The sequence below is a fragment of the Coloeus monedula genome (genome assembly GCF_965178545.1).
Source record: "Coloeus monedula genome assembly, chromosome: 20".
NCBI lineage: Eukaryota > Metazoa > Chordata > Aves > Passeriformes > Corvidae > Coloeus > Coloeus monedula.
In genome coordinates, this window is record NC_138800.1 from 1109532 (window position 1) to 1135837 (window position 26306).

Genomic DNA, 26306 nt, shown 5'->3' on the forward strand with positions numbered 1-26306 from the left:
GCCAAGGCACTGCAGCAGGATGGGCACCAGCTGTGCTGATGTCTCCTTCTTAGCAATAAAAAGAAAAAAAAAAAAGGATTTGGATTGATTAAAATTTAAGGAAAGAAACGCAGGCTGATTTCCCACCCAAAATGAGAACTTGGGGAGGAAAGCAGGAGGTGAGGAATCCAAACACACACAAAGAACAAAACCATCGGGAGAGAGAACAAGACTGAGTGGGAAACAAAGCAAGAGGGAAAAAAAGAAGAGAGATAAAACAGGAAAGAACGAGAAAGAGTGAAAAAAAATCCGAAGTGGAAATAAGCAATCAAAAGGAATAACAAAGGAAAAGGAGCAAAAAAAGGAAAACACACAGAGCGAGAGGGGACAGGGACGGAGCAAACTCCTGCAGGGAACAAAGAGGGGACTCGAGGCAGCCCTAGACACAAAACTGAGACAAGACAGCACTGAAGACAAAGGGAAAGCGGGACAAAAATAGCACCGAAGTGGAAACATGAAGGGATTGAAGGTCCGGGGGAGCTGACTCTGGTCAAGGGGCAAAGCTGAGCACGGGGTGACAGCGGCGCAGCCACGGCTCCTGCGCTGCCCCTGCACTCCCAGCACAGCCTGGGGTGGGGAGGGCACGGGAGGGGACAGAGGGAGCCGGGGAGGGCAGAGCCCGGCTGGGGCTGTCCCATCCCCTCCCAGGCTGCCAGAGAGGAGACAGCTCTGCCCAAGAGACCCCTCCGAGGGGGAGCATCCTCAGAGGCTCCGAGCTGCTCCAAGAAATGGAGCCCTCCTTTCCACAGCCATCCCTCCTTTCCATAATGATCCCTCCTTTCCATAATGATCCCTCCTTTCCACAGTGATCCCTCCTTTCCACAGCCATCCCTCCTTTCCATAATGATCCCTCCTTTCCACAGCCATCCCTCCTTTCCATAATGATCCCTCCTTTCCACAATGATCCCTCATTTCTGCGTGATCCCTCCCTCTCTCCCCAGTCCTGTCCTTGCCCTCCTCCATGTGGGGTCCCAGTGTGCTTTCGGGTTCCAGCTGGCTCCAGACCAGCTGTGCCAGGGCCAAGGCCAGCACTGGAGCTGTTGCCACCTCTGGGATAACACATCCAGGAAAGGGTAAAAATCACTGTGCAGCTGCTGTGGGAGAGAGGAGGGAGGGACGCGGCTGAGAACCAGCCCAGCAGAGATGAGGAGCTGCTCCAGGGGCAGAGATTCCCCCGAGATTCCATGGAGCAGCTGGGCCCCTGCAGGCCCTGGAGATCCAGAGGGGAGCAGAGACCCCCCTGGAGAGCCCCCCCCAGAGCAGGTTTTCTTTCAGGAGCTGTGGTCCATGGGGGATCCACGCTGGAGCAGCTCCTGAAGGAATTTATCCCACGGGAAGGCACCCCAGGATGGCACAGGGGGAAGGTGTGAGGAAGGATCCACAGGCAAAGTGTGATGGACCAACCCCCATCCCATCCACCTGCACCGCCTGGAATGCCAGAGCTGGGAATGCCAGAGCGAGGCTGAGCCTGCAAAACAGGGTTATTGGGGTTTCAGTTTGTCTCTCACCACCCACCCCATTTTTAATTGCACTAAATCAAATCACTGTTCCCCAAATCAGTGCCTGGGGAGTGACCTCCCTGCGCTTCTCCCACCCCAGGAGATTTCCATGTCATTTCCTCCCCCTGCAGTGCTGTGGAGGGTGGCTGGGAGCAGCTGGGTGCTCTCCAGAGCCAGCCAAGGCCATGCCCAGCACAGCTCTCCCAGCCCAGCATCTCCACAGCCTCGGGAAGCTCCTGCACTGCCGAGGATCCCTGGGCTCCCTCTGCCACCCGGAGCTGCATTCCTGGGCCCGTTTTCCAAGGATGAGGCTTCAGGCACTTCTTCCATGGTGGGGAACCCTGCAGGAAACAGCCCAGGGAGGCTGGAAGGATCCCTGTGCTGGCTGTGGTTGTGCAGCTCAGCTCAGCCCCTTGTGCCCCTCTGGATTTTTTCCCTCCCACATTTCCAAGAGCACAATCAGAAATTAATTCCTGCTTGGGTTCTTGCCCATAACAATAAAACCTGGGATTACAACAGCCAGCAAAGACATTTGGAGAGCTGTGACCCCTCACAACTCCCAGCCACCAGATGGGACTGAAATAAGAATTCCTCCTCTGGAAAGCTCCCAGGGTTATCCCATCTTTCTCCCTGTTCTTTGCCTGCTGTCAGAGGAACTCCTGACACAGAGGATCAGGGTGGCTGCTTCAGGCTGGGAGTCCTGAACGGCTTCAAAAGGGAATATTTGGCACTGTAGGAGCCCCTGGAGCCACTCCTCAGGCTGTTCCTTCTCCCTGCCCTGAGCACAGCCAAGCTCAGCTCAATGGGATCCAAAGCACCTGGGCCGAATTCCCGGCTGGGGTTTGCAGGAGTCACCTGAACCAGCAGGAAATGGGAACTGACCCTTTTTCCTGCCATAAATCCCCACCTGAGCCCTTCCTGGGGGGAGGAGCTGGGATGGCTCCAGCTGAGACAGACTGGGTTTGTCACACTGGTCCTCTGGGATGTGACACGGAACTCTCCTGCTCCTGACAGGATTTCCTGGATAACTGGAGGTTGCTGGGTTCTGAAGCTCCTCATTTCTGCTGGTTTTTTATTTGGTTGTGTTGCTGTCCAAAGGCATGGCCGAGCTTCCCAACGCAGCAGTGCCAAGTCCCCTGAACTCCCGAGAGAGCTGAGGAGCTTCCCTGGCTCCAGGGGCTGTGTGGCTCCTGCCTGCAGGGAGACTTCGAGCCATCATTAATTTGGGGAAGTTTCTGATTGATATGGACAGTGATTCCAGGAACCTCCTGCCCCCAACACTCAGGATCAGCCGCCCCACAAGATCATGGCCTTGCAGTAAAAGGAGCCCAGCCCCTCCACCTTTCTCAGCTGGAAGGGTTTATTGCTGTCCCTGAAGTGGCCCAAAGTCTTTCTGATGTTTAAAGGACCGTTCAAGTTTGGCAGTGACAGGGGAGAGGCCTCAGTCCTTCATCCCGGTGTCCTTGGCAATCCAGCTGAGACTCCCAATGGCCACAGACGCTTTTCCCAGCCCCAACCCGAGCAAGGATGGCTTCCCATCTGTGAGGAGGAGCTGCAGAGCTCCCAGTGCCTCGTCCCACCCCGGAGTGCCCAGCTCTGTGGCATTAGCAGTGGATCAGTGCCCAAACTGCTCTGTTGGGGAGGATGAAAGTTTGGTAAGGTATGTAGGCTTGGCAGAAAGGTCTGAGAATGTAGAAGCTGGGGATGAGGTAGAAATGAAAGCAAGTTTTGATATAGAATAAAGGATGTTTTGCTGAAACAGTGATCTCTGAGTAACTGAGAAGGCAAAGGTTGGAGATGAGTTGGAAGGAGATTTTTAGGAGCAGGACAAAGGTATGTGACTGCAAACAAAGACATGTTTTTCACCAAGTAAGTAAGTCTCAAGAAGAGCATAAGTGAATAGAAAAGGTGTCTTTAGCAAAAAGAAAGATATGGCAGGCAAACAAGAAATGTTGATGTAGCAAGAAGAAGAAAGGTCTAAGAATTTTCCACTGTAAGCTTAAATTGTAACTTACTCTTGTGATTGGATAATAATGACTATAATATGGTGATGGTAGTAGCTATGATAGGCTCTAGGCAAATGTAAAGATATTGTGTGTGGTGCTTATGGGTTGTTATGTATTAAGATACTCTGCAAAGAAAAGTATCTGATGCTTTGTAACTTGAGCAGCAAGCGGCTTCAGGTCTGCCTACAGCTGGAGCTGGCAGCTGTAGGGCTGGCTCTGGATAGCCACTCCCTGAGCTGCTGTAACTTCGCCTATGCAATAAACAGCTTTCAAGGGAGCCACCTGAAGTGCAGACATCCTTCATGAAACTTTCTCCTATACTGCTCCGTGCCCGAGCAGAGGCTTTGCCACTGGGAGTGCAGGAGTTCAACTTTTGGCTTTGAAGTGAGAGTTGGGCTTCATTTGAGGGCTGAGAGAGAACCTTCTGCAAGTTCTGCTCTCTGCCCTGGCAGCACAAAGCTCCTCAGAGGAAGAGTCTCTGGTGCCTCCAGAGGGTCGTGGTCAATGGCTCAGAGTCCTGCTGGACATCAGTGACCAGTGGTGTCCTCAGGGTCACTTTTGGGGCCAGTGGTGTTTAAATATCTTCATCGACAACACATGAAGGGATCAAGGGCATCCTCAGCAGGTGACACCAAGCTGAGGGTGCAGTGACACCCCTGGAGGACGGGGCCATCCAGAGGGACTTGGACAGCTCCAGAAGTGGCCCTTGGGAATCTCAGGAGGTTTAACAAGGCCAAGTTCAAGTTGGGGTGACCCCCAGGATCAATCCAGGCTGGGATGAAGTTGGAGCAGCCCCGGGAGAAGGCCCTGGGGGAGCTGTGGGTGACTCTGGACATGTCCTGGCCCTGAACCCCCCAGCCCTGGGCTGACCCCAGTGGGGCAGCAGGAAAGGGACTGGGATTGTGTCCCTGTGCCCCTGTGCTCAGGTGAGACCCCACCTGCAGAGCTGCCCCAGCCCTGGCCCAGCACAGGGAGGAGCTGGAGCTGCTGGAGGAGCCCAGAGGAGGCTCCAGGGTGATCCGAGGGATGGAGCAGCTCTGCTGGGAGGAGAGGCTGGGAGAGCTGGGATTGTTCACCTGGAGAGGAGAAGCTTTGGGGTGACCTCACTGTGGCCTTGCAGGACCTAAAGGAGCCAAAAAGGAGATGGAGAGAGATTTTGGAAAGGGCTGGAGGGACAGGACAGGGGGCAATGACTTCCCAGTGCCAGAGGGCAGGGCTGGATGGGATCTTGGGAAGGAATTGTTCCCTGGCAGGGTGGGCAGGCCCTGGCACAGGGTGCCCAGAGCAGCTGGGGCTGCCCCTGGATCCCTGGCAGTGGCCAAGGCCAGGCTGGACACTGGGGCTGGGACAGTGGGAGGTGTGCCATGGTGGCCCATGGCAGGGGTGGCACTGCCCACAGGATGGGCTTTAAGGTCCCTCCAATCCAACCCACTCCATGATTCTGTGATTCCATCTGCTCTGAGGTCCCTTGGATTGAGCCATTTTCATTGGATGTTGCCCCGGAAAAGCCCTGGGGGTGTGAAATGCTCCCCACAAGCCTCAGGTTTCCATCCTGTGCCATCCTGCAAGAGCCCTGTGGCTGCAAACCAGGGCTGGATGTGCCCCTGCCCCGGTGAGGCTCCCCTCAGCTGCTGTGCCCCGGCTCGGGGTGGGGCAGAGCTGCTGCTGCTGCTCCCTTTGGTCACACGGTGCCCCCACAGAGACCCTGCCCCCCACCCAGGACAGCACCAAGCCGGTGTTCAGGAGAACAGGGATGGAAAGAAGGGGGTCCAAGGAGTGCCCCAAGCTCCAGGTGACATTTGGGGACATTTAGGGACACCCGGCCTGGGCTCAGGGATGCAAATGATGCTTTACTGCCCACATTCCATCTCTTCCCAGCCCGTGGGGTGTGACTGTTATCCTGGCAGCAGCAGGGATGGATGGAACGCGAGTTAATCTGTGCCCACCATCTCTCTTGATCTCTCCTTCATTTCCATTTCTTTCAAAGACGGAAGTTTCATTAAAACCGCAGCGCTCTCCTTTTAAATGAGTAAGGGACGGGACTGACTGCCTCTGCATCTCAGCGGCGAGAATCTTTTGAAAATCACTCAAGAGGCACGGCTCAAATCAGATATTTAATAAGAACCACTTGGAGATCACTTCTTAAAGCAATTAACAGATGATCAGAGATAAGCGAGATGCAAACAATGAGGCCCAGATCTCAAACAGGTTTCTCCGGGGTCGGGGTGCAGCCCGGCATCACCTTGCAGTCACAAACGGCGTCAGGACAGAACAGCAGAGGAAACTCCCACTTTTCAGCCTGATTTTGCTCCTGACTCTGCTCCTTTTTGCTCTTTCCAGCGGCTTGGAAGCTGCAGCTGGAGCAGGGAGAAGGGGCCAACACCTCCCCGGGGGCTCTGCCCCACCCGAGGCTCCTCGAGCCCGGGGTTCATCTCCACCGTCCCTTCCTTGTGCCGAGCCAGGGGTTGTTTTTCCTTCTGGAGCACGAAGGAAAGGCAGCTCTGACCCTTAACACTCCAAAGGAGGCCAGAGCTCAGCAGCAGCAGGATCCTCACCCCCGCCTGTCCTGTGCCACCTGGCACGGGGACACCGCCGGCCCAGCGCCTGTGCCAGGACATGGGGCCATCCCAGAGGGACAGGCAGGCACTGGCACAGAGCTCAGCACGGCCAGGGCCGGGGCCAGGCAGTGGCCACAGGTCCTGTCCAGCCCCGCTGCGGGAGCAGCCGGAGCGCTGGGGCACCTCGGCCCTGCACCGTGCCGTGTGGCCAAGGGCATCCGCTGCCACCCTGGGCGCTGGCAGGGCTCGAGCTGCGCTCAGGCACAGCACAGCTGACATCCCAGGGCTGGTGGGTTGCTTATCCTGACCCACTCAGGCTCTCCCCTCCGATATCTGCTCAGTTTAAGGGCGTTTGAGCAGTTGGGCCAGAGCTGGGGGGTCTCAGATCCCTCAGGATCCGCCAGGAAATTGCTTCTCTTGGAAGGCAGCAACAAAGGCAGGGGGAGCTGGCTCATGCACCCACAGACTTGTGGTCGTTTCGGGTTTGGAAGTGCTCAAATTTATTACACAAGAGATGATGCAACAGCGAAAAAGAGAGCAAAATTCTACATTGACTCTCTACTCTGCAAGTCAGGACAACTAAGAGGTTTTACTTCATTAAGGAAGGCAGGGAAAAATCAGAGACGGCCCCAGTGGTTGAGGGAGTCTTGTAAAGCCTAAATGAACAATCAGTCCTAGGTGATGCTCATTGCTGTAGAAGGAACAATGAGAGAGATCTGCTTCTGTTCAATAAATTACTAAAACATCAGTTATAAACCTGCTGCATGGCATTGGAAATTCAGCTCGTTAAACATCCAGGGATGTTTAGGAATGCAAATGGAAGACAGGCATGAGTGCTCTGCAGCAAAGGACTCTGTGCACATCCCAGCTTGGGAAACATATTTACACATACATCTCATATATTAATCTATTTTAGTGCACCCTAGCCAGAGGGCAGCCACGAAGAGGATTATTCTGGGAGAAGGACAGGAGATGGGCTGGTTTCTCCTCCCTGCTGAGCAGAGCCTGTGTCCATCCACGTACAGCAACTTTGCAGGACCGTGTTTCCCCTCTCCAGGCAGCCACACCTCAGGACCCCGAGCAGAGGTCTCCCAGGTGGATTTGGTAGCCAAGATTTGGTAGCCAGAATTATTGAGAGCCAAAAAAAGATCAGGAGAGATCCCTCCACCAGAGTAACAAGCCTGAAGGGACTTCAGGGCACAGAGTTTTGGCCAAGCTGCCATTTATTGGTGCCTTGGCCTCCCTCCCTGCCCCTCCCACAGCTCAGGAAGGGTGATGAGCTTTGGGGGGACTTGGCCAGGACTGAGCAGGCAGGCCAGGGGTGCTCAGGGCTCAGGAGAACATTGCTGCTGTCACCAGCAGGGCAGGCAGACATCCCAGGCCATTCCCAGGGGAAGCCCTTCGGGGTCTCCATGGAGGGCGGTGCTGGCCTGGCCAACAGCAGAGTCTGGGGGATGGGGAGGGGGGCAAGGGGAGATCAGGGGTTTATTCCACTGCGTTTTGTTGGATAACTGCTGTGATCAAGGGTTGGAAAGATCCCTGGGAGCTACTGAGGTGCGTTTTGCTGCTCCAAAACTCAGGGAAAGGGCTGCTGGATGCAGGGGCAGGGAAGGGAAAAGAGAGCGAGGACCCAGCAAAACACCAAATCTTCCAAACTCAGCTCCTTTGGGGCTTGGGAACCTTTTCCTCTCCCAAGCTCCTCAGTTTCCACACTTGCCAGGCAGGTCTGTCCAAGGTCGTGGTGCAAACCTCCCCAGCCCTTTGGGAGAGCTGCGAGTTGGGTGGGAAAGCAGGAATTCCCTGTCAGTAAACGCTCACAGCTTTAGAGCCGTTCCAGCAGGGAACGTGGCACCTCTGGGAGTGCTGGCCAGAGGCAACAGCAGTTCCAAGCCACTCCACACAGCTGGGAGCTGGGGGAGACTCAGATACGATAAAAATAAAGCCACGAATGCCCATCTCCCCCAGGTCCTCTCCCAGGAACACGAGTAAAGCTCTGGTTGATATTCCATCCTTTCCAAAGGAATGCAGTCGCATCAGTCCCAGGCAGCCGTGGCTCAGGTCAGACTCCCCTGACTCTTTCAGCCTCTACTTGATGAAGTTTTTAATTGTCCACCTCTGCCCCGTGCAGCTGCGAAGGATCAGGTCAATGCCAGCCATGCCCCTGTTCTCCACCTCCAGGCAGCGGCCCGTGCCCTTGTTCAGGATGGCCCCGTTCTGCAGGGAAAGGGAAGGGGAAAAGATGGAAAAATGAAGACAAGATTGGCCTGTGAAGCAAACCAGGAGCAGGAGGGCAGCCCTGGGCACTGCTGGAAGGGGCACTCAGCTGGGTGAGAACGCAATTCAAACAATAAAATAATTCCCCAAATAAACGGAGTGAGCATCCATTGGCCCTGGCAGCACCCAAGGGGCACCTGTAACCTTTAAAGCCACAGCTGGTGGCAGGGTGGGGCACTTCTGTGAAAGCTGCATTATTTACACTCTGCTTTGGGGCAGAAGTGTTCTCATGAATTTCACTCTTTATCCACAACAAAGGAACCTGGAAGTCATTGGCAGACCAGACACAACCAGATCCACCTTGCTGCTACCAGACAGGAAAACTGAGACTAGAAATTGTCCTGAAATGCTGCCCTGATCCCTCTTAACCTTTTCCCTCTGCCCCAGGAGCTGGAACTTGCTGTTCCATGGCACCATTTCCCTTTTGTCCCACCCCATCCCGCTGGCTGTGTCCCATCCTATCCCATCCCGTCCCATCCTATCCCATCCCATCCCATCCCATCCCATCCCATCCCATCCCATCCCATCCCATCCCATCCCATCCCATCCCACTGGCTGTGTCCCAGCCAGGTTTGGGAAGCAGAGCAGCAGCCCCAGGACCCACCTGGATGAAATTCCAGCGCTTGTGGAGGCTGCTCTTGACCTTGTCGCAGTCCAGCAGCTGCGGGAAGCGGCTCTTGCCATTGTCCACCAGGCAGCGCGTGTCGGGCAGCAGCGTGGTGGTGCCCAGGGCCCCCAGGTGCAGGAACCCCTCCCTGGTGTATCGAGCCAGCTGGGGACAGGGGACAGCAGGGACACCATCAGCACCCTCAGAGCACCGGTACAGAGGGACAGAGGACGGGGCGGTGGAGCAGAGCCCCTGGAAAATTCCGTGGGGATGCACTGGGAAAGCAGAGCTGGAGGGAATAAATCCCAGCTTTCCCCAGCCTCTTCTCCCTGTTTGGGGTGGTTTTCTTCAGATGCAGGTGAGGAACTGAGACGCGGGAAGGGGTAGGAATAATTCCAAGCCTTAAACCCTCCCGGAGCAGACTCCTCCAGCCTCCTGGAACGCTGCGGGATGGGGCAGTGGATGGTTTTCCCTGGATTCCAGCTGGAGCCAGCTGGCCTGGCTGGTGCTGCTGGCCCGGCTCCTGGTGTGCTGGGTGAGCCAGCCTTGGCTGGGCCAGTGCCTCTGGGTGCCTGGCACAGCCCCCAGGGCTCCAATGGGGCACCAGCACCGGCCAGAGGGACCAGAACTGGGATGGGAGCCTGGATCTGTCCCACGGCTCAGGATTGCAGCTACCCCTGGCCATTCCCACCAGATCCAACTGCCCAGAGCTCCCAGGGGCTGCCTGGGCTGCCCAGGGGTGCAGGATGGGAGCACCAGGCAGGGATGATGGTTTTGGGGACACCGGGCACACAAAGGACTCCTCCATTTCAAGGAATGCCACCACAATATTTCCCTAAACACATTTAAATTCTGGAGTGAGGAGGAAGGGATGCCAGTGTCCTGCCTTTTATAGTTCAAGGCAAAGATCTCCACAGCTGCTTATTTAAATTATGAATCAGGCCATTATCCAGCAGACAAATAAGGAGGATTCAGCACGTTAATTAACTGAGCATATCTGTGACCCAGATGCCAGGGAAGAGGCTGTAAATCCCACTGGGAGTTTGGGTTATCTGGGCTGGAATAATTAAACACTGGAAAGCAAGTTAAAACAATGTAGCAGGGTCAGACTCCAGCTCACAACCCCAGATCCAGCCACGGTGCCCGGCTCCCTTGGGCTGGGCCTGGCTTTGCTCCCAGGTGCTGCTGGAGTTACACTCGGAGTGAAAATGTTGTGGATCAGAGCAGGCCCTGAGCTCCTCACATCTCCCTGATGCTCATTTGCCAGGTGTTCACCACAGCAGGGGTCAGGAGCAGCCCAGACCTTGACCACAGAATCCTGGGATGGGTTGGATTGGAAAGGACCTCAAAGCCCATCCAGTGCCACCCCTGCCATGGGCAGGGACACCTCCCACTGTCCCAGGCTGCTCCCAGCCCCAATGTCCAGCCTGGCCTTGGCCACTGCCAGGGATCCAGGGGCAGCCCCAGCTGCTCTGGGGGCAAAGCTGCCCCATCTCATCCCCCTGGGCAGGATGTGCCCTTCTGTCCCCAGAGCCCTTTGCAAGACAATCACAGAACCCTGGAATATCCTGAACTGGAAGGGACCCCCAGGGATCACCCAGCCCAGCCCCTGGCCCTGCCCAGACACCCCAACAGCCCCACCCTGGGCATCCCTGGCAGCGCTGTCCCAACGCTCCTGGAGCTCTGGCAGCCTCGGGGCCGTGCCCATTCCCTGGGGAGCCTGGGCAGTGCCCAGCACCCTCGGGGGGAAGAACCTTTCCCTGATCTCCAGCCTGAGCCTCCTTGGCCCAGCCCCAGCCGTTCCCTGTCCCTGGTCCCTCCTGTTCCCCTCACCAGGAAGTTGGAACTGGGATGAATCTCCCCTCACTCTCCTCTGCTCCAGCTGAACATTCCAAGTGCCCCCAGCCACTCCTCACGTGGCTTCTCCTCAAGGTCCTTCCTCATCCTTGTGGCCGCCTCTGGATGCTTCAATAAGCCAAGCCTGGAGCCACACGGTGCTCTCAGCCTGGCAGAGGGATTTGAACCGTGCAGCTCATCTGAACTGGCGTCTGAGCACCGAATTCAGAGCATTCTGGTGCCCCCAGCACAGGAAGGACATGGAAGTGTTGGAGCAAGGCCAGAGGAGGCCTTGAAGTTCAGGGACTGGAGCACCTCCCCTATGGAGACGGGCTGGGAAAGCTGGGATTGCTCAGCCTGGGAAAGAGGAGGTTGTGTGGAGACCTCAGAGCCCCTCCCAGGGAAGGCAGAGAGGGACCCTGCATCAGGAACTGGAGGGACAGGACAAGGGGAATGGGGTCAAACTGATGGAAAGTGGGTTTAGATGGGATATTGGGAAGGAATTGTTCCCTGGCAGGGTGGGCAGGCCCTGGCACAGGGTGCCCAGAGCAGCTGGGGCTGCCCCTGGATCCCTGGCAGTGGCCAAGGCCAGGCTGGACATTGGGGCTGGGAGCAGCCTGGGACAGTGGGAGGTGTCCCTGCCCATGGCAGGGGTGGCACTGGATGGGCTTTAAGGTCCCTCCAATCCAGACCATTCCAGGATTCTCTGATGATGCTTCCAGCCTTGCAGGAAGGAAAAGGTGCAAAAAGGTCCAGACAAAACAAAGACAGACAAACCCTGTCCAGGACAGAGGCAGAAGTGATCCAGATGTCCCCAGTGGGCAGTGCCAGTCCCCTGCCATCTCCTGTCTCTGAGATGTTCCCGGCCCGTTGGGAAGGAGCGTGCCAGGCTCTTCCCTTCTGGATGGCTTTTGGCAGCCTGTCCCCAGCCAGCTGGCCCCATGCCCACGGGGCACTGGCATCTCTGCTCTGACACGTTGTTGCCCAACGTGCTGGGGAAAATAAGTAGAGCACGAATCCAATCCTTGCCCGGGAAGGGAGCGGGGCAGGGATGAGCTGGGGAACAAACAGGGATGGGATGCACGAGGCAGGGAGTGCAGCTGGCAGGTGGGATATCTGCTCTGGGAACAGCAGGGAAAGGGAGCCTCAGCACGGGCTGGGCCAGCACAGGGCCTGAGCCACCCCCCAAACACAGCAGGGCCTCAGCAACCCCCACTGCAGCCTCCAAGCCAGCCCTGAGTGGGGTAATTCCCAAAATTCCCATCTGACCCAAGTTTCTGCTTTTGGGATGTCTTCAGAGAATCACAGAATCACTAAGTGCTTTGGGAGGAAAAGGGGCTTTAAGGATCATCTCTTCCCATCCTCTTCCCCTATCCCAGGGTGCTCCAAGCCCTGTCCAGCCTGGCCTTGGACACTTCCAGGGATCCAGGGGCAGCCACAGCTTTTCTGTGCTTCTCTGGGCACAGGAGACAATCCCTTCCCAATATCCCATCCAGCCCTGCCCTCTGGCACTGGGAAGCCATTCCCTGTGTCCTGTGCCTCCAGCCCTTGTCCCCAGTCCCTCTCCAGCTCTCCTGGAGCCCCTTTAGGCCCTGCAAGGGGCTCTGAGCTCTCTCCAAAACCTTCTCATCTCCATCCTGAACACCCCCAGCTCTCCCAGCCTCTCCCCATAGGAGAGGTGCTCCAAGCCTTAATTCCTCTTTTGTTGTTTTGCTCCTCTCCAGAGCGAGCCAGGGGACCCAGCCCAGCCTGGGACAGGACAAGAAACAAGGGAAAGACCAAGTAGGAAGGACCAGATGAAAACAGTTGAAAACTATTCCCAAGCCAAGCATTTCAAAGTGGCTAAAACTGATGAGGTCTTTAACCTCTCCATGGGGTTAAAGCCACATCCCCAGGCAGAGGCATTGACTGACACCCTCAGCCCCTGGGAACATCCTTCCAGTAAATTCCCTCCAGGAAACTGCACGTGGCCACGTTCCCACCTTCAGGTGTCCCTGGGGGGAATCCCAGCATCACTGGGGTTGGAAAATCCCTCCAAGGCCACGGAGTCCAAGCTGTGCCCGATGCCCACCTTGTCCCCAGCCCAGGGTACTCAGTGCCACCTCCAGGGATGGGCACTCCAAACCTCCCTGGGCAGCCCCTGCCAAGGCCTGAGCACCCTTTCCATGGGGAAATTCCTGCTGATGCCCAACCTGAGCCTCCCCTGGCCCAGCCTGAGGCCGTTCCCTCTCCTCCTGACCCTGTTCCCTGGCAGCAGAGCCCGACCCCCCCGGCTGCCCCCTCCTGTCAGGGACTTGTGCAGAGCCACAAGGTCCCCCCTGAGCCTCCTTTGCTCCAGCCTGAGCCCCTTTCCCGGGGCTGGGGCTCATCCCCCCGGCAAAGCAGCACCTCCAATCCATCTCCTGTGATTGCAATTTCTGCCTGGCTGCATCTCAGGGATGGGAGAAAGTTAATTAGACATCTTAGCACCTGGGAAATAAAAGCCTTGATGACCTTCATTGACTCGATTGGAAAATAATTTAGGGTTGTTTAGCTTCCCTTCTGCTCCGAGCAGACCATCAATTAGCAGCCATCAGTAAAACGTTCAGGATTTGCCTTTTACCACAATTTAATCTGATTAAAGGGTGCTGTTTGGTCACCCCTGCTCCTGCCGTGTCCCCCATGAGCTCAGTATTGATGGCTTTGTCCTCAACTTCTGCTGCTTAAATGGGCAAAACATATTTTATCCTATAATTAAATGAAATGCTCTGCTGGGTGAACATTATCTTAAGTTTTATAGTATTATAGTGCCTTCTATCACCTTAATATATCAGCACGGCTGTGTCACTGCAGTGAGCTATTGCTGCGTTATTAGTGCCATACATCATTACAGCAAGGTGCTTCCAGGAGGGATTGCCTCCACGATGAAGCCATCAAGCAGGAAAAAAATCCATCAGCAGCCTCAATATAATTACAGGATAAAGGGATGATGATGGAATATCATCATGATTTGACCTGGAAGTAAATGAAAGAAAGAGAACGGAAAGCTGAAGGGAAAATGAGAGAAAAACCCCCCCAAATTTTTCCTCACTGAAGGATGAGTGAGTAAAGCCAAGATCTCATCTGCATTCAGAGGCACCACCCTGAGCTGCATCCAGGCTGAGCTTAAACCCACGGGCAGCCACAGGAGAGAGCAGGAATTGGGGATGGGACACAAACTGGCCTGCCCTGAAGGGCACAAATCACCCCCCTGCAGATACAACATTCCCCCCTCTCCCAGCTGGGCTGCTCCTCCACAGGCTGAGGGATGGTGTGGGATTGCATTTAGGAACAGGGAGGGCTTCCAGGGAAATCCCACCAGCCCTGGCATGGCAGGAAACGGGAGCCACGATCCCGCTGTCCTCGTGCTGTGACAGTGGCAGCAGGGAGCCCATGCCTGCCCCTCCCTCCTTCCTGCCAAGGCTGGCAGGGAAACCATCTCTTCAGTGTGAAATAAGGAATGTCTGGGATGCCAAAATGTCTGGGATGGGCCCCAGGATCAAGGAGGGAAGGGGGGACACGTTGAGCACACGGGTGTGCTTCGGGATGTAACTCCCCAGGAGCCCAACAACTCCTTGTGGGGTTTCATATACACACAAATAAATAAAAACTAAATATATATATACAAACCAGAGCTTGCATTACTTCTAATTCCATTCCCAGCCATCAATTACAACCTGCAGCCCATTAATTAAACAGTTGTAGGGAAAGTCCAATTTCCTTCATGGTGTCACAAAGGCCATTTCCAAGCTTCTGCACTCGCTGATAGCAGCTTAAAACCAGCATTTTCCAGGAGTTTCACTAATTGGATGTATCATGAAACAAAGGAACTGCCAAGAACTGGCTCTCAGCTAAAGAGGGAAGGGACAATGTGCAGAGGGAAGCCCAGGAAGGATGAAATGGGCAAGCTCCAGGCAGCCAGCAAAATTTGACTTCAGAACTTCAGGCAGGGAAAGAAAACATCATTAAGTATAATCTCAATAACACAGAGGGAAAAATAAATAACCCATTCTCAGCCATTCATCCCAAAGCCCAGGGTCAGCACCAATGTCAGCCCAGCCCAGTTTCTCCCACAATAACGCACTCAGAGGTTCGAGTTCCCAGCCACAGAGTGCAAAAGGCAGTTTGTGCCATTTAAGAGAAAAATGGGGTTGTTTGAGCAAGAGCGGGTTCTGTTTAGCAGGGACTCCATCAGCCCCAGGGGCTGAGCTCTGCTTAAGGCAAGGATAACCCAAAGTGAGATTTTCTCCACCCCACAGCTGGTTCCCAGCTCCGTGAGTTCCCAGTCCAGGCTCAGATGAACTCTGGGATCACTTAGTCCAGGGTGACTGTGGAGTGAGAACAGGATTTTTATGCTTTTCCATCCCTTGAACTGTACATTTTTTTCAGCTGAAAATGAACCTCCTTGAGCCTGCTGGGCCCCAGATGCTCCAAAACATTTGGAGAGGCAAAAGGAGTGCTGGAAAACAATTCCCAGCCAAGCGAAATGGCTCATTACCTCCACACTAATTGTTTTCTTTACCCCATTGGTCTGGGTTTATCATTCTGGGTGGAAGAGAAAGAATCCCACAATGGGTTGGGTTGGAAGGGACCTTGAAGATCATCTTAATTGCAACCTTCCACTGTCCCAGGTGCTCAGAGCCCCATCCAAGCTGGCCTTGGGAAAGAAATGCTCAGATCATGTCCATGATTATTGTTATCTGCCTTTGTCTGGAAGGTTTTATTTTAAATTACAAATTTCAATTTTTTTTTGTTTGTTTCAAATTGCAAAAATTTCAACTTTTCAACACTTCCAAATTACAAAGATTTCCAATTTTTTTTTTTTTTTTCCCCAAGGCTTTTCCTTGCAGCTCTGGCAGGATTGTGGCAATCCAGAAAACACTGAAGGAGCAGCTGGGAGAACTCCCTGTGATATCCGAGGTGTGTTTAACGCCGGAGAGTGAAGGGCACAGCCAAGCTGCAGGGCCCCACCCTGTCCCCTGTGGTGCCACGTGGCTGTGGCAGTGCCACCCTCACCTGTGGGCCCCAGCCATGGCAGGGGTACAGTATTGCTGTGTGGTTCTCCTGGGGGCCCTGGTCCAGGCACACGTCCTTGGCCTTGTTGTTCCGGAGCTGAGAGGGAAAAAGGGCAGAGTTATGGCCCAAAAAGGAGCAGAGTTATGGCCCAAAAGGGGCAGAGTTATGGCCCAAAAAAGGGCAGAGTTATGGCCCAAAAAAGGGGCAGAGATATGGCCCAAAAAAGGGGCAGAGATATGGCCCAAAAAAGGGGCAGAGATATGGCCCAAAAAAGGGGCAGAGATATGGCACACAAAGGGGCAGAGTTATGGCACACAAAGGGGCAGAGTTTTGGCCCAAAAGGAGCAGAGTTATGGCCCAAAAAGGGGCGGAGTTATGGCCCACAAAGGGGCGGAGTTATGGCCCACAAAGGGGCGGAGTTATGGCCCACAAAGGGGCGGAGTTATGGCCCTCTCTTATCAGAGATAAGCAGGAAAGTGCCACACAGCCCCCTCTATCCTCTCCACCCCTCACTGCTGTATCACCAGGAATAACCAGGCAGAGAAAGGTTTAGAGCTCTGTCAGTTTTCTTTAAATCCAGGTTAATGATGACTGGTTTTGGACAATAGCCCCCATTCCGAGGGGCAGTGCCCTTGCACACAGCTGGCTTTGTGTTTGGTCACGGGTGGTGGTGACAAACCCAGGTTTGGGCTGCAAGGAGCCTGAAATCAATGCAGAACCTCTCAGATCTCAGTGAAATCTCAAAGTGCTCAACGAGGAAGGGAAAAAAGCCCAGCTGGAACAAGGATCCCCCTGGAATCATCACATCCTTGTTCCAGCTGGGCTTTTATCCAACCCAAACCTTTCTGAAATTACTTTTTTCAATGAAAATAGAATTTTTGGGGAGGTTTTAGCTTGAAGACATTCAGTAACTTTGATAACAAATCTTTCCTAAAATGAATAACCCATCTGGGGTGCCCAGGCTTCAAGAAGCCTCCTCCTGGTGCCACTCCTCCATCAATTCCATTGCAGCAGAGTATTTGTTATTAGCTCCCATAAATGACTCTTTCTATATTCCCAGAATGGTTTCAAAGCCAGCAGAGATTGAATTGAGTCCCCTTATTTTATCTTGTCCTTAAGCTGTTGTGACAAGGCAATGAATCCTCCAGAGACCTTGTCAGGCATTAGGCTGAGTTGAAGTCAGAAGGTTTTAGAAGATGCCTGAGTATTAAAAATACAAATACAGCTCCTTAATCCATGGAGTCAACGGGAAATGGGGATAATTTCTGTCATTTTACTAAATGATGGATTAAAATATTTTACTTTATACAGTCTCCAGGATCAACAATAAATCCCCAAACTGGTTTTTAGAAGAAACTGGGAGCAGATGGGATAATTACAAATTGGGATAATTATACACAGAAAGTCGGTTTTGATTCACACGCCTCTCCTTTGGGGCTGTTTCTCTCCAGGGACTGCAAACATTGCCAGGCTGAGCTCAGGGACTGAATTACCTCTCCATAAGCAATGGTGTTGTTGTATCTCCTCATTTCTGGATAAACATGGTCCAGGTACCACTGGAAGTTTTTACACTTCAGGCTCTTCCTCAAGGCTTTTCTCTCGGAAACATCCCCAATGTCAATGCCTGGGTTCTGGAAAACAGCAACAGGATGTCACTGAACGGTCACACTTCCAAAAAAAGGTAAAAATCAGAGTATTTCCCTGAGCTTTGAGATGCTTTCCAAACTCAGCCAGTGGCTGAGTAATTCCAGGGACTCTGGGATGAGTGTCCAGGGCTGAAATCATCAGGAGGAAGCTGTGGGTTCCAGAGCCACGGCAAGAAGGGGACACCAACTTCTCTGCAATGGCCACAGGCTGGTGCTGGACAGGCTTCGGTCCTGGGGGATGATTTACAAAAGAGGAGCCAAACAGAGAAGAAAAGGTTTGGAAGAAATGTGGGAAGTGCAGTGAAACTCTGGGGAGTCTTCTCCCCGATTCCCCTGGGTTTGGATCCATCTGAGATGTTTAAATAAGGTGTTTTTAAAAGATTTCTCCTCCTGTTTGGGTTCTGAGGCACAGGACTTCCAGGAGAGCTTAGCAGCAAGTGGAGATCAGGATTTCAAAGATGGAAATGCAAACCCTGGCTGGGCACTGAGCACCAAAACCCTTCCCTGAGCCCACCATGACCCCACTGAGACACAACCCAGAGGAAGGGAGGGGTAGAAGGTGTAAAATAAATGGGAAAAGAGCGAAGAAAAGAGAGAAAGGTTTAAGATTCAAATACAGCAGAGGCAGACGGCTGAGAAGAAAGGATAAAAATTGCATGAGAAGAGAAGTTGAGGCTGAACCTCCGAGAAACCTCTTGGCAATTGGGGCAGTTCCAGGGTGGAATGGTCTCCCTGGAAACACGGCAGAGCCCCACTGCTCCTGCAGAGGTGAAGCAGACAAAGCTGTCCCTGGGGAATGACCCTGCGGGAGCTGCGGGCAGGGCTGGAGAGCTGCCCCCCTTTATCCCAGCGTGGAGCCTGCGGAGCTGAGGCAGCGGGGCAGCCACAGCAGCCCCTTCTCCTCTTGCACTCTGCTGTGGCTCCTGCTCTTGTCTTTCCCAGCGATCATTAAACACAGCTGGGGAAGCAATTTTCCATTACAACGCTTGTAATGATCTCCTAATGAATTATTCACTCAGCTTTAGGAGAGGCGCCGTTTCAATGTGCCACTGGTCGCTGGGAGGTAAAAATAAAGATGATTCGGTGGAGACAGGCTGGGATTGAGTGGGCGAGGTGGGGCCCAGCCCAGGCAGGCAGCACCTGGAACAGTCAGGGCAGGGTTTTGCCTTGCCTTCCCAAAATAATCCAGTGCACATCCATAAAATACCCCCCATCCAACCAGGCTTCCCTCAGATTAAATCTTGATTTGATGGGGAAAGGACCTGTATAAAAATCTCAAATGGGTTTTGGGGAACCCAGACCTATTGGGAAGATCTGCATAAAATCCCGAGTTAATTTTGGGTCACCCAGGCCTGTTCCCAGCCCCAGAGCTGATCCATGTGGCCCTGCCTTTCCCAAGCTGTACAGGATGGATTTTAATCCTTTCTGCAAGGCTCCAAAGCTGTTCCTGAGCAGGAGCATGGTGCCTCGCCTCTGAAAAGGAACCAGCCCAAGGATCAGGATTTCTGATGCCTGCCCATGAGCATTTGGATCTTGAAGCCTCTTTTTAAGAGACACCCAAATTCCCTCAGTCCTGGAGGCAGCTCCTCCTCTCCTGGCCCCTGGAGCGGTGCCTGTCACAGGCAGAGCCCTCCTGCAGCTCCCTGGGAGAACAGCTTTTCCTTCCATCCCTCTTCCTCTCTTTCCTGGCATTTTCGTACCTCCTGGCCCTGGATCCCCCCACCCCAGGACCACGAACCTGCAGCTCCTGGCCCTTCCCAGGCTGCTCCCAGTGCAGCACAAAGCTGTGACTCCACGGCTCCAAACGCCAGCAGCTGTCCCCAGACGGAGCCTTTGCTCAGAAAGCTGCAGCAGCAGCTCAGGTTTTTGTGTTTCCCTGGTTTTCCAGAGGCCTGGAGCAGACACCAGCCGGGAATGCTCCTGCAGCTGCACCAGGACTCAGCAGCTCGTTGGGCCTTTGCCAAGCAGGAAGATTTTGTGCTCATTTTTAGCACCAAGGGGTGGCTGGAAATAATTCAGCTCACAGTGGGGCTGGACACTTGTGGCACCAGTTTGACCTCTCAGTGAAACTGGGCAGCCCCCAGTGCTCGTTCACCTGCTCATCCCACCCGTAACCCCGGAGCGTCGCTGCCTCCCCATCCCCAGCCCCCTGCTCCTCCCCTGGCAGTGCCAGGGGCAGGAATGGGGCATTGATCCTGCCAGGGCTGCTCCAGGCAGCGTTTGGAGCCAGGAGATGCTCTCGGCTTCCAGGATTAGAGACCCAGGGAGGGCAGAGTCCAAGGAGCAGCTTTGGACCTGCAGAAATTCCTCCTGGAGCCTGTGGAGCTTTCCCAGAATTGTAGGGAGGGATCCCTGTCCCTGGACATGCTCACCTGGAGCTGCTGGTGGCACCTCATGGGTTTCCAGACTCACCAAGCTGTGATGTGGCAGGATTTACACCAAAATTATTGTGTCAGATCCAAGAAAACCTGACCATTTCTGGGCAGAAACAAAAGGATCCAGCAAAGCTCTTTAAGGAGAAGATTTAAAAGGAAGGGGATCCCCTTCTGTGAGCCACCAACGTCCAATCCTTTACCTTTCAACTTCCCAGCACTGGGAAAACAAACAGCCCCAGCCCTGGGCCACACATCCCTGGGGAGCTCTGGGCAGGATCGGTGTCCATGAGCTGGGAACCCGAGCAGGGCTGGATGTGACACAGAATAAACCCGAGGCTCTAACGCTGCTGACAGCAATAATCTCCCAGGCAGACTCCATCTGCAGAGCAGTGTCAGGACATCCCCTCACACTGGACAAACACTCAGTGGGGAGACAAACACCACAAGGCAGGTTTAATTCCTAGAACCACACAAAAAAGGCTGGGGGAACAGCAGGAATCCCCCCAAAGCCTGCAGAATTTGGAGCCTCTCCCCCAGAGCCGAGGGAGCTCTGCTGGGGCTGAGCCCCGGGGGCTTCAGGCTGTGCTTAAGGACACTAAACGCTCCATAATTCAGGGTTTAAGCACGCAGTGACCACGAGGCCGGGCTGTACCTCCAGGGGCAGGTTCCAGGCGATGTAGACGTGCCACTTGTAGTCGTCCATCCAGACCTCGGCCACGCGCAGCGCGTTGCGCTTGGTGTAGAAGCCGATGTTGTTGTTGTAGGGCTTCTTCTTGCGCTCGATGTGGGCCACCCTGGAGCAGGGCAGCACCTCCATGCTGCCCCCACACAGCCACACCTGCAACACAGCCACAGCTCCCTCAGCACGGGCACGACCCACGAGGGCAGTAAGAGAAAGAGGGGAGGTCTGAGGATTCCACACCATCCCGGCGAGCACAGCGTCACATCTCAAACTCCAGCGCGACCCCACGGCCACGTGGGGCCTCTGCCCAGCACCGAGAGAGTCTGGGGGGGTTGAGATGGTCTCTGTGCCGCTTTCAAGCAACTCTTGGATTAACCTGTGCCCAGAGCAAAACCTGTGCTCAAAGCTTTAGAGGGATCAGGTCTATCCCTCAGCTGGTGTAGGACCTGCGGTTCCTCCCAAATACAAAGCACTAGTGACAGGAATAGTTCAAACAGTTCCAAGATCCCCTCCTGCAGAAGGGATGAGCCAGTGAAACATATGGCAGGGACAGATTTCTCCCACTTGAAACCATTTGTTCACTATTGTTCTTTCACGTGCTGCTTCAAACTCCCTTAAATCCTGGTTTACAAGTTAATACAATCTTGTAAGATGCTCTTTTCATCTCACACCCAGGGGATTTGCAGGAACACTTGCCATACCTGGATTCTTCCCCGCCTGTTTGTCAGAAGCAAGACATTATTTACCTTCCAGCCAGGACTGCAGCCCCCAGGCAATCATTCCAAACCCCTACTCCAAGCAGGCCTAATAATCCCAGTTTTGCCTATTTTGCAGGCTGCTCTGCATTATCATTTGGCACAGTTATTATAACACCCAGCGTGACTGGGATCCCTTCCAGGCTCACCACCTTTCCTCCCATCTGCGGCCCCTGATCTTCATGGACCCTGCTCAGTTCCAGCAGCACCAGGAGCCTCCTGCCTGGAGCAGCGCCTGGCGTCACCTCCCGGGGGTGGCTTTAGCCACACGTGCCCAGGTGACCGCAGAGACAGGACAGCGAGGGGACACCTTCCCCTGCTCCTCGTGCTGTTCCCACCCGGATTGCTGCAGAAGAGGAGCCCCCCCCCCAAAACCTGAGCCTGTTGTGTCAGCTGGTGCATAAACATGCAGAAAAAAAATCCCATTTTGCTCCTGCTCTGTGGTTTGACCTTTCAGGACACGTTAAAGACAATTTCATGCCCCAGCGGGGATTCAGAGCTGGTCTCTGGGAGAGGGACCTGCCTGCCCCTCCCTGTCCCTCCCCTCCCTCCTCCCGCCCCAAGTCAACAAGGGCCACTCAAGTTTTGCAACAGGCAAAGTGAACCAGAGCTGAACTAGGCAACCCCAAAGGACAAAAAAAATATTTTTAAAGGAACATTCCGTAGGCAGAAACTTCCCGTGGTTCTTTAATTTCTGCTCAGTTCTTTAATTTCTCAACACCTTGGTGAAAGAGGGGAATGAGCTCTGCCCTTGGGTGCTCCCAGAGCTGCTGGGTTCAAACACTACACTGAATAAACCCTCCACTCCAGAGTGACCCCCAGCATCTCACAGTTTTGTACTTTTGGGGATTTGTTAGGCTTTGTTTTGATTTGAAATGAGAATAATTACTTTAAAACTATTAAAACCATAATTAACATGCTTTTCTAGCAGCCTGCCCCAAGTCACCCCATTGTCCTGCTGTGCTTCAGTTAAACAATTCATGGCAGCTTCCTTAAATTTCAGGAATATCTGTACAAACCACCTGGAAATTCACACACTGGAATAACCTGTGGGGGCAGAGAGCTGGGCACTGAGCAAAGGGCATTGCCTGGGTACACATCCACAGCCTGGCCCAGAGGGAGCCATACAAACTTAACTCAGGAATTATCCAGGGGAAGAGCACACATCACCTCCTAAACGGAGCCTGAGCTGGCATTAGGAACTAAAAAATCCCTGTTTTGAGAAGGTATTTAGAAATATTTCTGCTGGGAACAACAGAGCAGAGAGAGCCATGGCCCAGGGATGGCCACACAAGTCCCACAGGATCACTGTCCCAGGAAGGAGTTGCTTCTTCCCACGTGGCCCCACAAGGAATTTCTGCCCCTCCTGCACCCAAACTGCAGGTGAAGAGGTGCACAGGGAGCTGCAACCCAAGTGAACCCCCCAAGGCTCTGGAACTGTGCCTGCCCCACAAGCTCAGTGTGAGGCCCCAGGCCTGCACTGACCAAGGCTCAAGGGCACAGAATTCCTGCAGAATTCCACAGCCAGAAGAGCCCAGTGGATACCAACCCTCCCAGCAGGAGGGGAGGCACCTGCTCCAATGTCCCAGCCCTGACTTCACCCCCAGGGCACCCAGCCCTGAGGGCAGGAGGCTCTTTGGGAACCTTGGAGCAGCCATTGATCCCAGGAAAGCCCTCTGGAGTACCTTCCTACTGAAGAATCCTATTACATTGTTCATGGAATCCAGAATGCCAGGATGGGTTGGGTTGGAAGGACCTCAAAGCCCATCCAGTGCCACCCCTGCCAGGGCAGGGACACCTCCCACTGTCCCAGGCTGCTCCCAGCCCCAATGTCCAGCCTGGCCTTGGGCACTGCCAGGGATCCAGGGGCAGCCCCAGCTGCTCTGGGCACCCTGTGCCAGGGCCTGCCCACCCTGCCAGGGAACAATTCCTTCCCAATATCCCATCCAGCCCTGCCCTCTGGAACTGGGAAGCCATTCCCTGTGTCCTGTGCCTCCAGCCCTTGTCCCCAACCCCTCTCACACAAAGCCATGTTCGGAGGCTCAGGGTACAGTAGCTCAGCGGGTTACATTTGATGAGCAAGTCTCCAGGTTTCCCTGTTTTCTGACATTCCCATTCCCACACAATGATTAAATTGCCACTCCTTCACCCGTGAAGTGATACAGAACTAAAACCAGACCCATTGCCCTCAGAAAAGGAGGGTGACTCAATAACATCTCCATCGATCCACACACAGGAGGAATCAAAGCCGTGGAAAACACTGGGATTTATAAACAACCAGATAATGGCAAACTCTAGTGAAGGAACCCCAGAGGAACAAACAGAAACCGAATCCATCACCCAGAGACCTTTGATGTGTTTTGCAGAAAGCTGCTGGGGGATAACTTGTAATTCTTTTCCAAGGAAAATGTGACTGTCCTCAGGATTCAGCATGGAAAAGCAGTGCCTTGTCTTGAGGAGTGAGATGCCCCAGCACAGCTGACACTGCACTGCTAAATCTGCTTTCCAGGAGCTTCGGCACGTGAGGGAAGGAGGCTCAGGGGGACCTTCTTGGTTTCTACCTGAAAGGAGTCTCAAGACAGGTGGGGGTTGGTCTCTTCTCCCAGGTGACAAAGGACAGGAGAAGGAAGGGCTTCAGCTTGTGCCAGGGGAGGCTTCGGGTGGATATTGGGAAAATTTCTTCCCTGAGAGGGTGGTCAGTCGTTGAAAGAGGTTGCCCAGGGCAGTGCCCTGAAGTCAGTGTCCTTGGAAGTGTTCAAGAACCACGTGCATGTGGCACTTGGGGACAGGCTTAGCGGTGGCCTTGGCAGTGCTGGGGAATGGTTGGACTCAGGGGCCTTCTCCAACTTCCTGATTCCCTGTGGGAGGCACACTTTGGTTATGACAAGCTCTCCTTGTGACAGGATGTGCTCCAGGGATGGCATGAGCCAGCTTTGCTTCCCAACCACCCTTTGGAAGCACGGAGCTGCTGTGGGCGTGTGAGAGCGTTTGTGCAATGGGAGGAACCTCAGGGCCTGCCCAGGGCCAGCCCGGGCTGGGACAGGGCTCAGCGGTGATGCCGAGGGGCAGCAGAGCCCCAGGGGAAGCCCAGGTACCTCCCTGGGCACGGGGAGCTCCCACCAGCACCAGCATCTCCTCTGCCAGCACACTCCAGGCCTCAGCTGCAAAGGGAAAGCTGCTTTCCCAGTGCTCTGAGAGAGCTGGGGGTGCTCACCTGGGGAGGAGAAGGCTCCAGGGAGAGCTCAGAGCCCCTTGCAGGGCCTGAAGGGGCTCCAGGAGAGCTGCAGAGGGACTGGGGACAAGGCATGGAGGCACAGGACACAGGGAATGGCTTCCCAGTGCCAGAGGGCAGGGCTGGATGGGACATTGGGAAGGAATTGTTCCCTGGCAGGGTGGGCAGGCCCTGGCACAGGGTGCCCAGAGAACAGAGTGGACAGTGACCACCCTGGGTGCTGGCCGTGGTGTGACACCCACGATGAGCACCCACAATGAAACCCTGCCTTTACTCGCCTGTGGCTTGGCCGAATTTTAACTATTCAGACTGAAATCTATCGTGGACCAGCTGGAGCTCTGCAGTTGATGCAAAGCAAGGGAAACTTTGCATCTCCCAATGCATTGTGACAGAAGGAAATGGGGGAAAGCCTTCCCTAACTTTGATTCCACCCACTCCTGGCTTTTCAGCTGATAACTTCATTTCTCAGGTGATTAGCAAGCCCCTGCCTTAATTAGACATAGATTTCCCATTTACCAGCTTTGCCTTATCTTTGCTCCCCTTCCTCCTTTGACAAGTGCCTTCCAAAGCTGAGGGGGAAACACAATTACTGGGGCAGCTGAAATAATTCCCAATGTGCCAGGACAAAGGGCTAAATAATCCAACTGAGAAACAGCAGAGAAGGCAACGAAAGAATTTCTCCTGTCAAGTTCTGAGCGACTTTACCTCTCCAAGTTACTGCTTTTGTGGGAACAAACAACACGCACAGCCACATTGCCAGCACTCCCATCCTTCCTGCTCCCCCTGGCTGTGCCCCATCCCACGTCCCCACAGCACACCAGGGCAGGAGCTCCCCAGGGCCAGGCTCATGCTGTCAGCAATGGGATGAAGAAGTTGCTCCCCAGACCTCTGTGCTTCCTGCAGAACCTTTATTTCCACGGTTTCCCTGGCACGAGGCTTGTGGAATGGAGCAGTGGGACACCCCCATCCCAGCCAGCTTAATCCCAGTTTGGGGAGATAAACACGTCCCCATCAGCAGCTGGTGGCCCTTTATGGGTGCCAATCCCATCCCACAGCCCTCAGCCTGCAGGCTGGCTGGTACTTGGTATTTCTCATGGGTGCATTTCCATAGAGATGGGAGCTGGACCCTGAGTCATCACTGGGTGCTCCTCCAGGCTCAGCAAAGGTCACATCCAGCCCCACATCCAGAGCCGGGGGATGGAGAAGGAACAAAAACCCTCTGGCACATCCCTGGCAGAGGCAGAAGCCCTGGGTGGGCCCACCAGAACATCCTGCTGCAAATCCCTGCACAGCTCCATCCTGAACAGTTGAGGAATTGTCCTGGAGAGCTTCAGGGAGAAGTGAAGGAGACTCCACGTCCTGCAGCTGGAACAGGAAAAGGAATTTCACTGCTGTACCTGTAGATTTCTTTCCTCTTTCCTGAGGCCACAGAAAACCTTTAGGGCGGCTCAGAAGCAGCCAGATCAGGCCCAGGATCCATCCAGATGTGCCATCTCCCTAAAGTGGGATTTCTGAATGGACCTGCCCATCTCAGCCCACATCCATTCCAGCAGAGAATGGAACTGGGAGGAGAGGGTTAGAACACGTTTTAAAAACTTAATTCTTCTCTTCTTTGGCTCTCCTTTTCTCCTGTTTTATCCTCATGGATGATACCACTTTGGACAGGTTCCCATCTGTTTTGTGCCAGACCAATAACAGAAATGTCCCAATTGTCCAGTGTCCAAATGTCCAACCTTTCCTAAATTAATTCCTTTTGTAATGGC

General features: G+C 54.1%; 1 protein-coding gene across 1 annotated transcript in view; it reads right to left on the reverse strand.

Annotated features, from left to right (window-relative positions):
* Nucleotides 1-5689: 5689 nt before the first annotated feature.
* GALNT17 (polypeptide N-acetylgalactosaminyltransferase 17) overlaps nucleotides 5690-26306 on the reverse strand; it is a 211007-nt gene continuing 190390 nt past the window's right edge. Inside the window, exons 7-11 of the mRNA XM_082294376.1 lie at nucleotides 20527-20712; nucleotides 17347-17484; nucleotides 15854-15949; nucleotides 8981-9148; nucleotides 5690-8316 (exon numbers count right to left, since the gene is read on the reverse strand). Coding sequence (XP_082150502.1) covers nucleotides 8188-8316; nucleotides 8981-9148; nucleotides 15854-15949; nucleotides 17347-17484; nucleotides 20527-20712 — 717 coding nt within the window. The 3' untranslated portion in view covers nucleotides 5690-8187. The remainder of the gene's footprint in view (nucleotides 8317-8980; nucleotides 9149-15853; nucleotides 15950-17346; nucleotides 17485-20526; nucleotides 20713-26306) is intronic.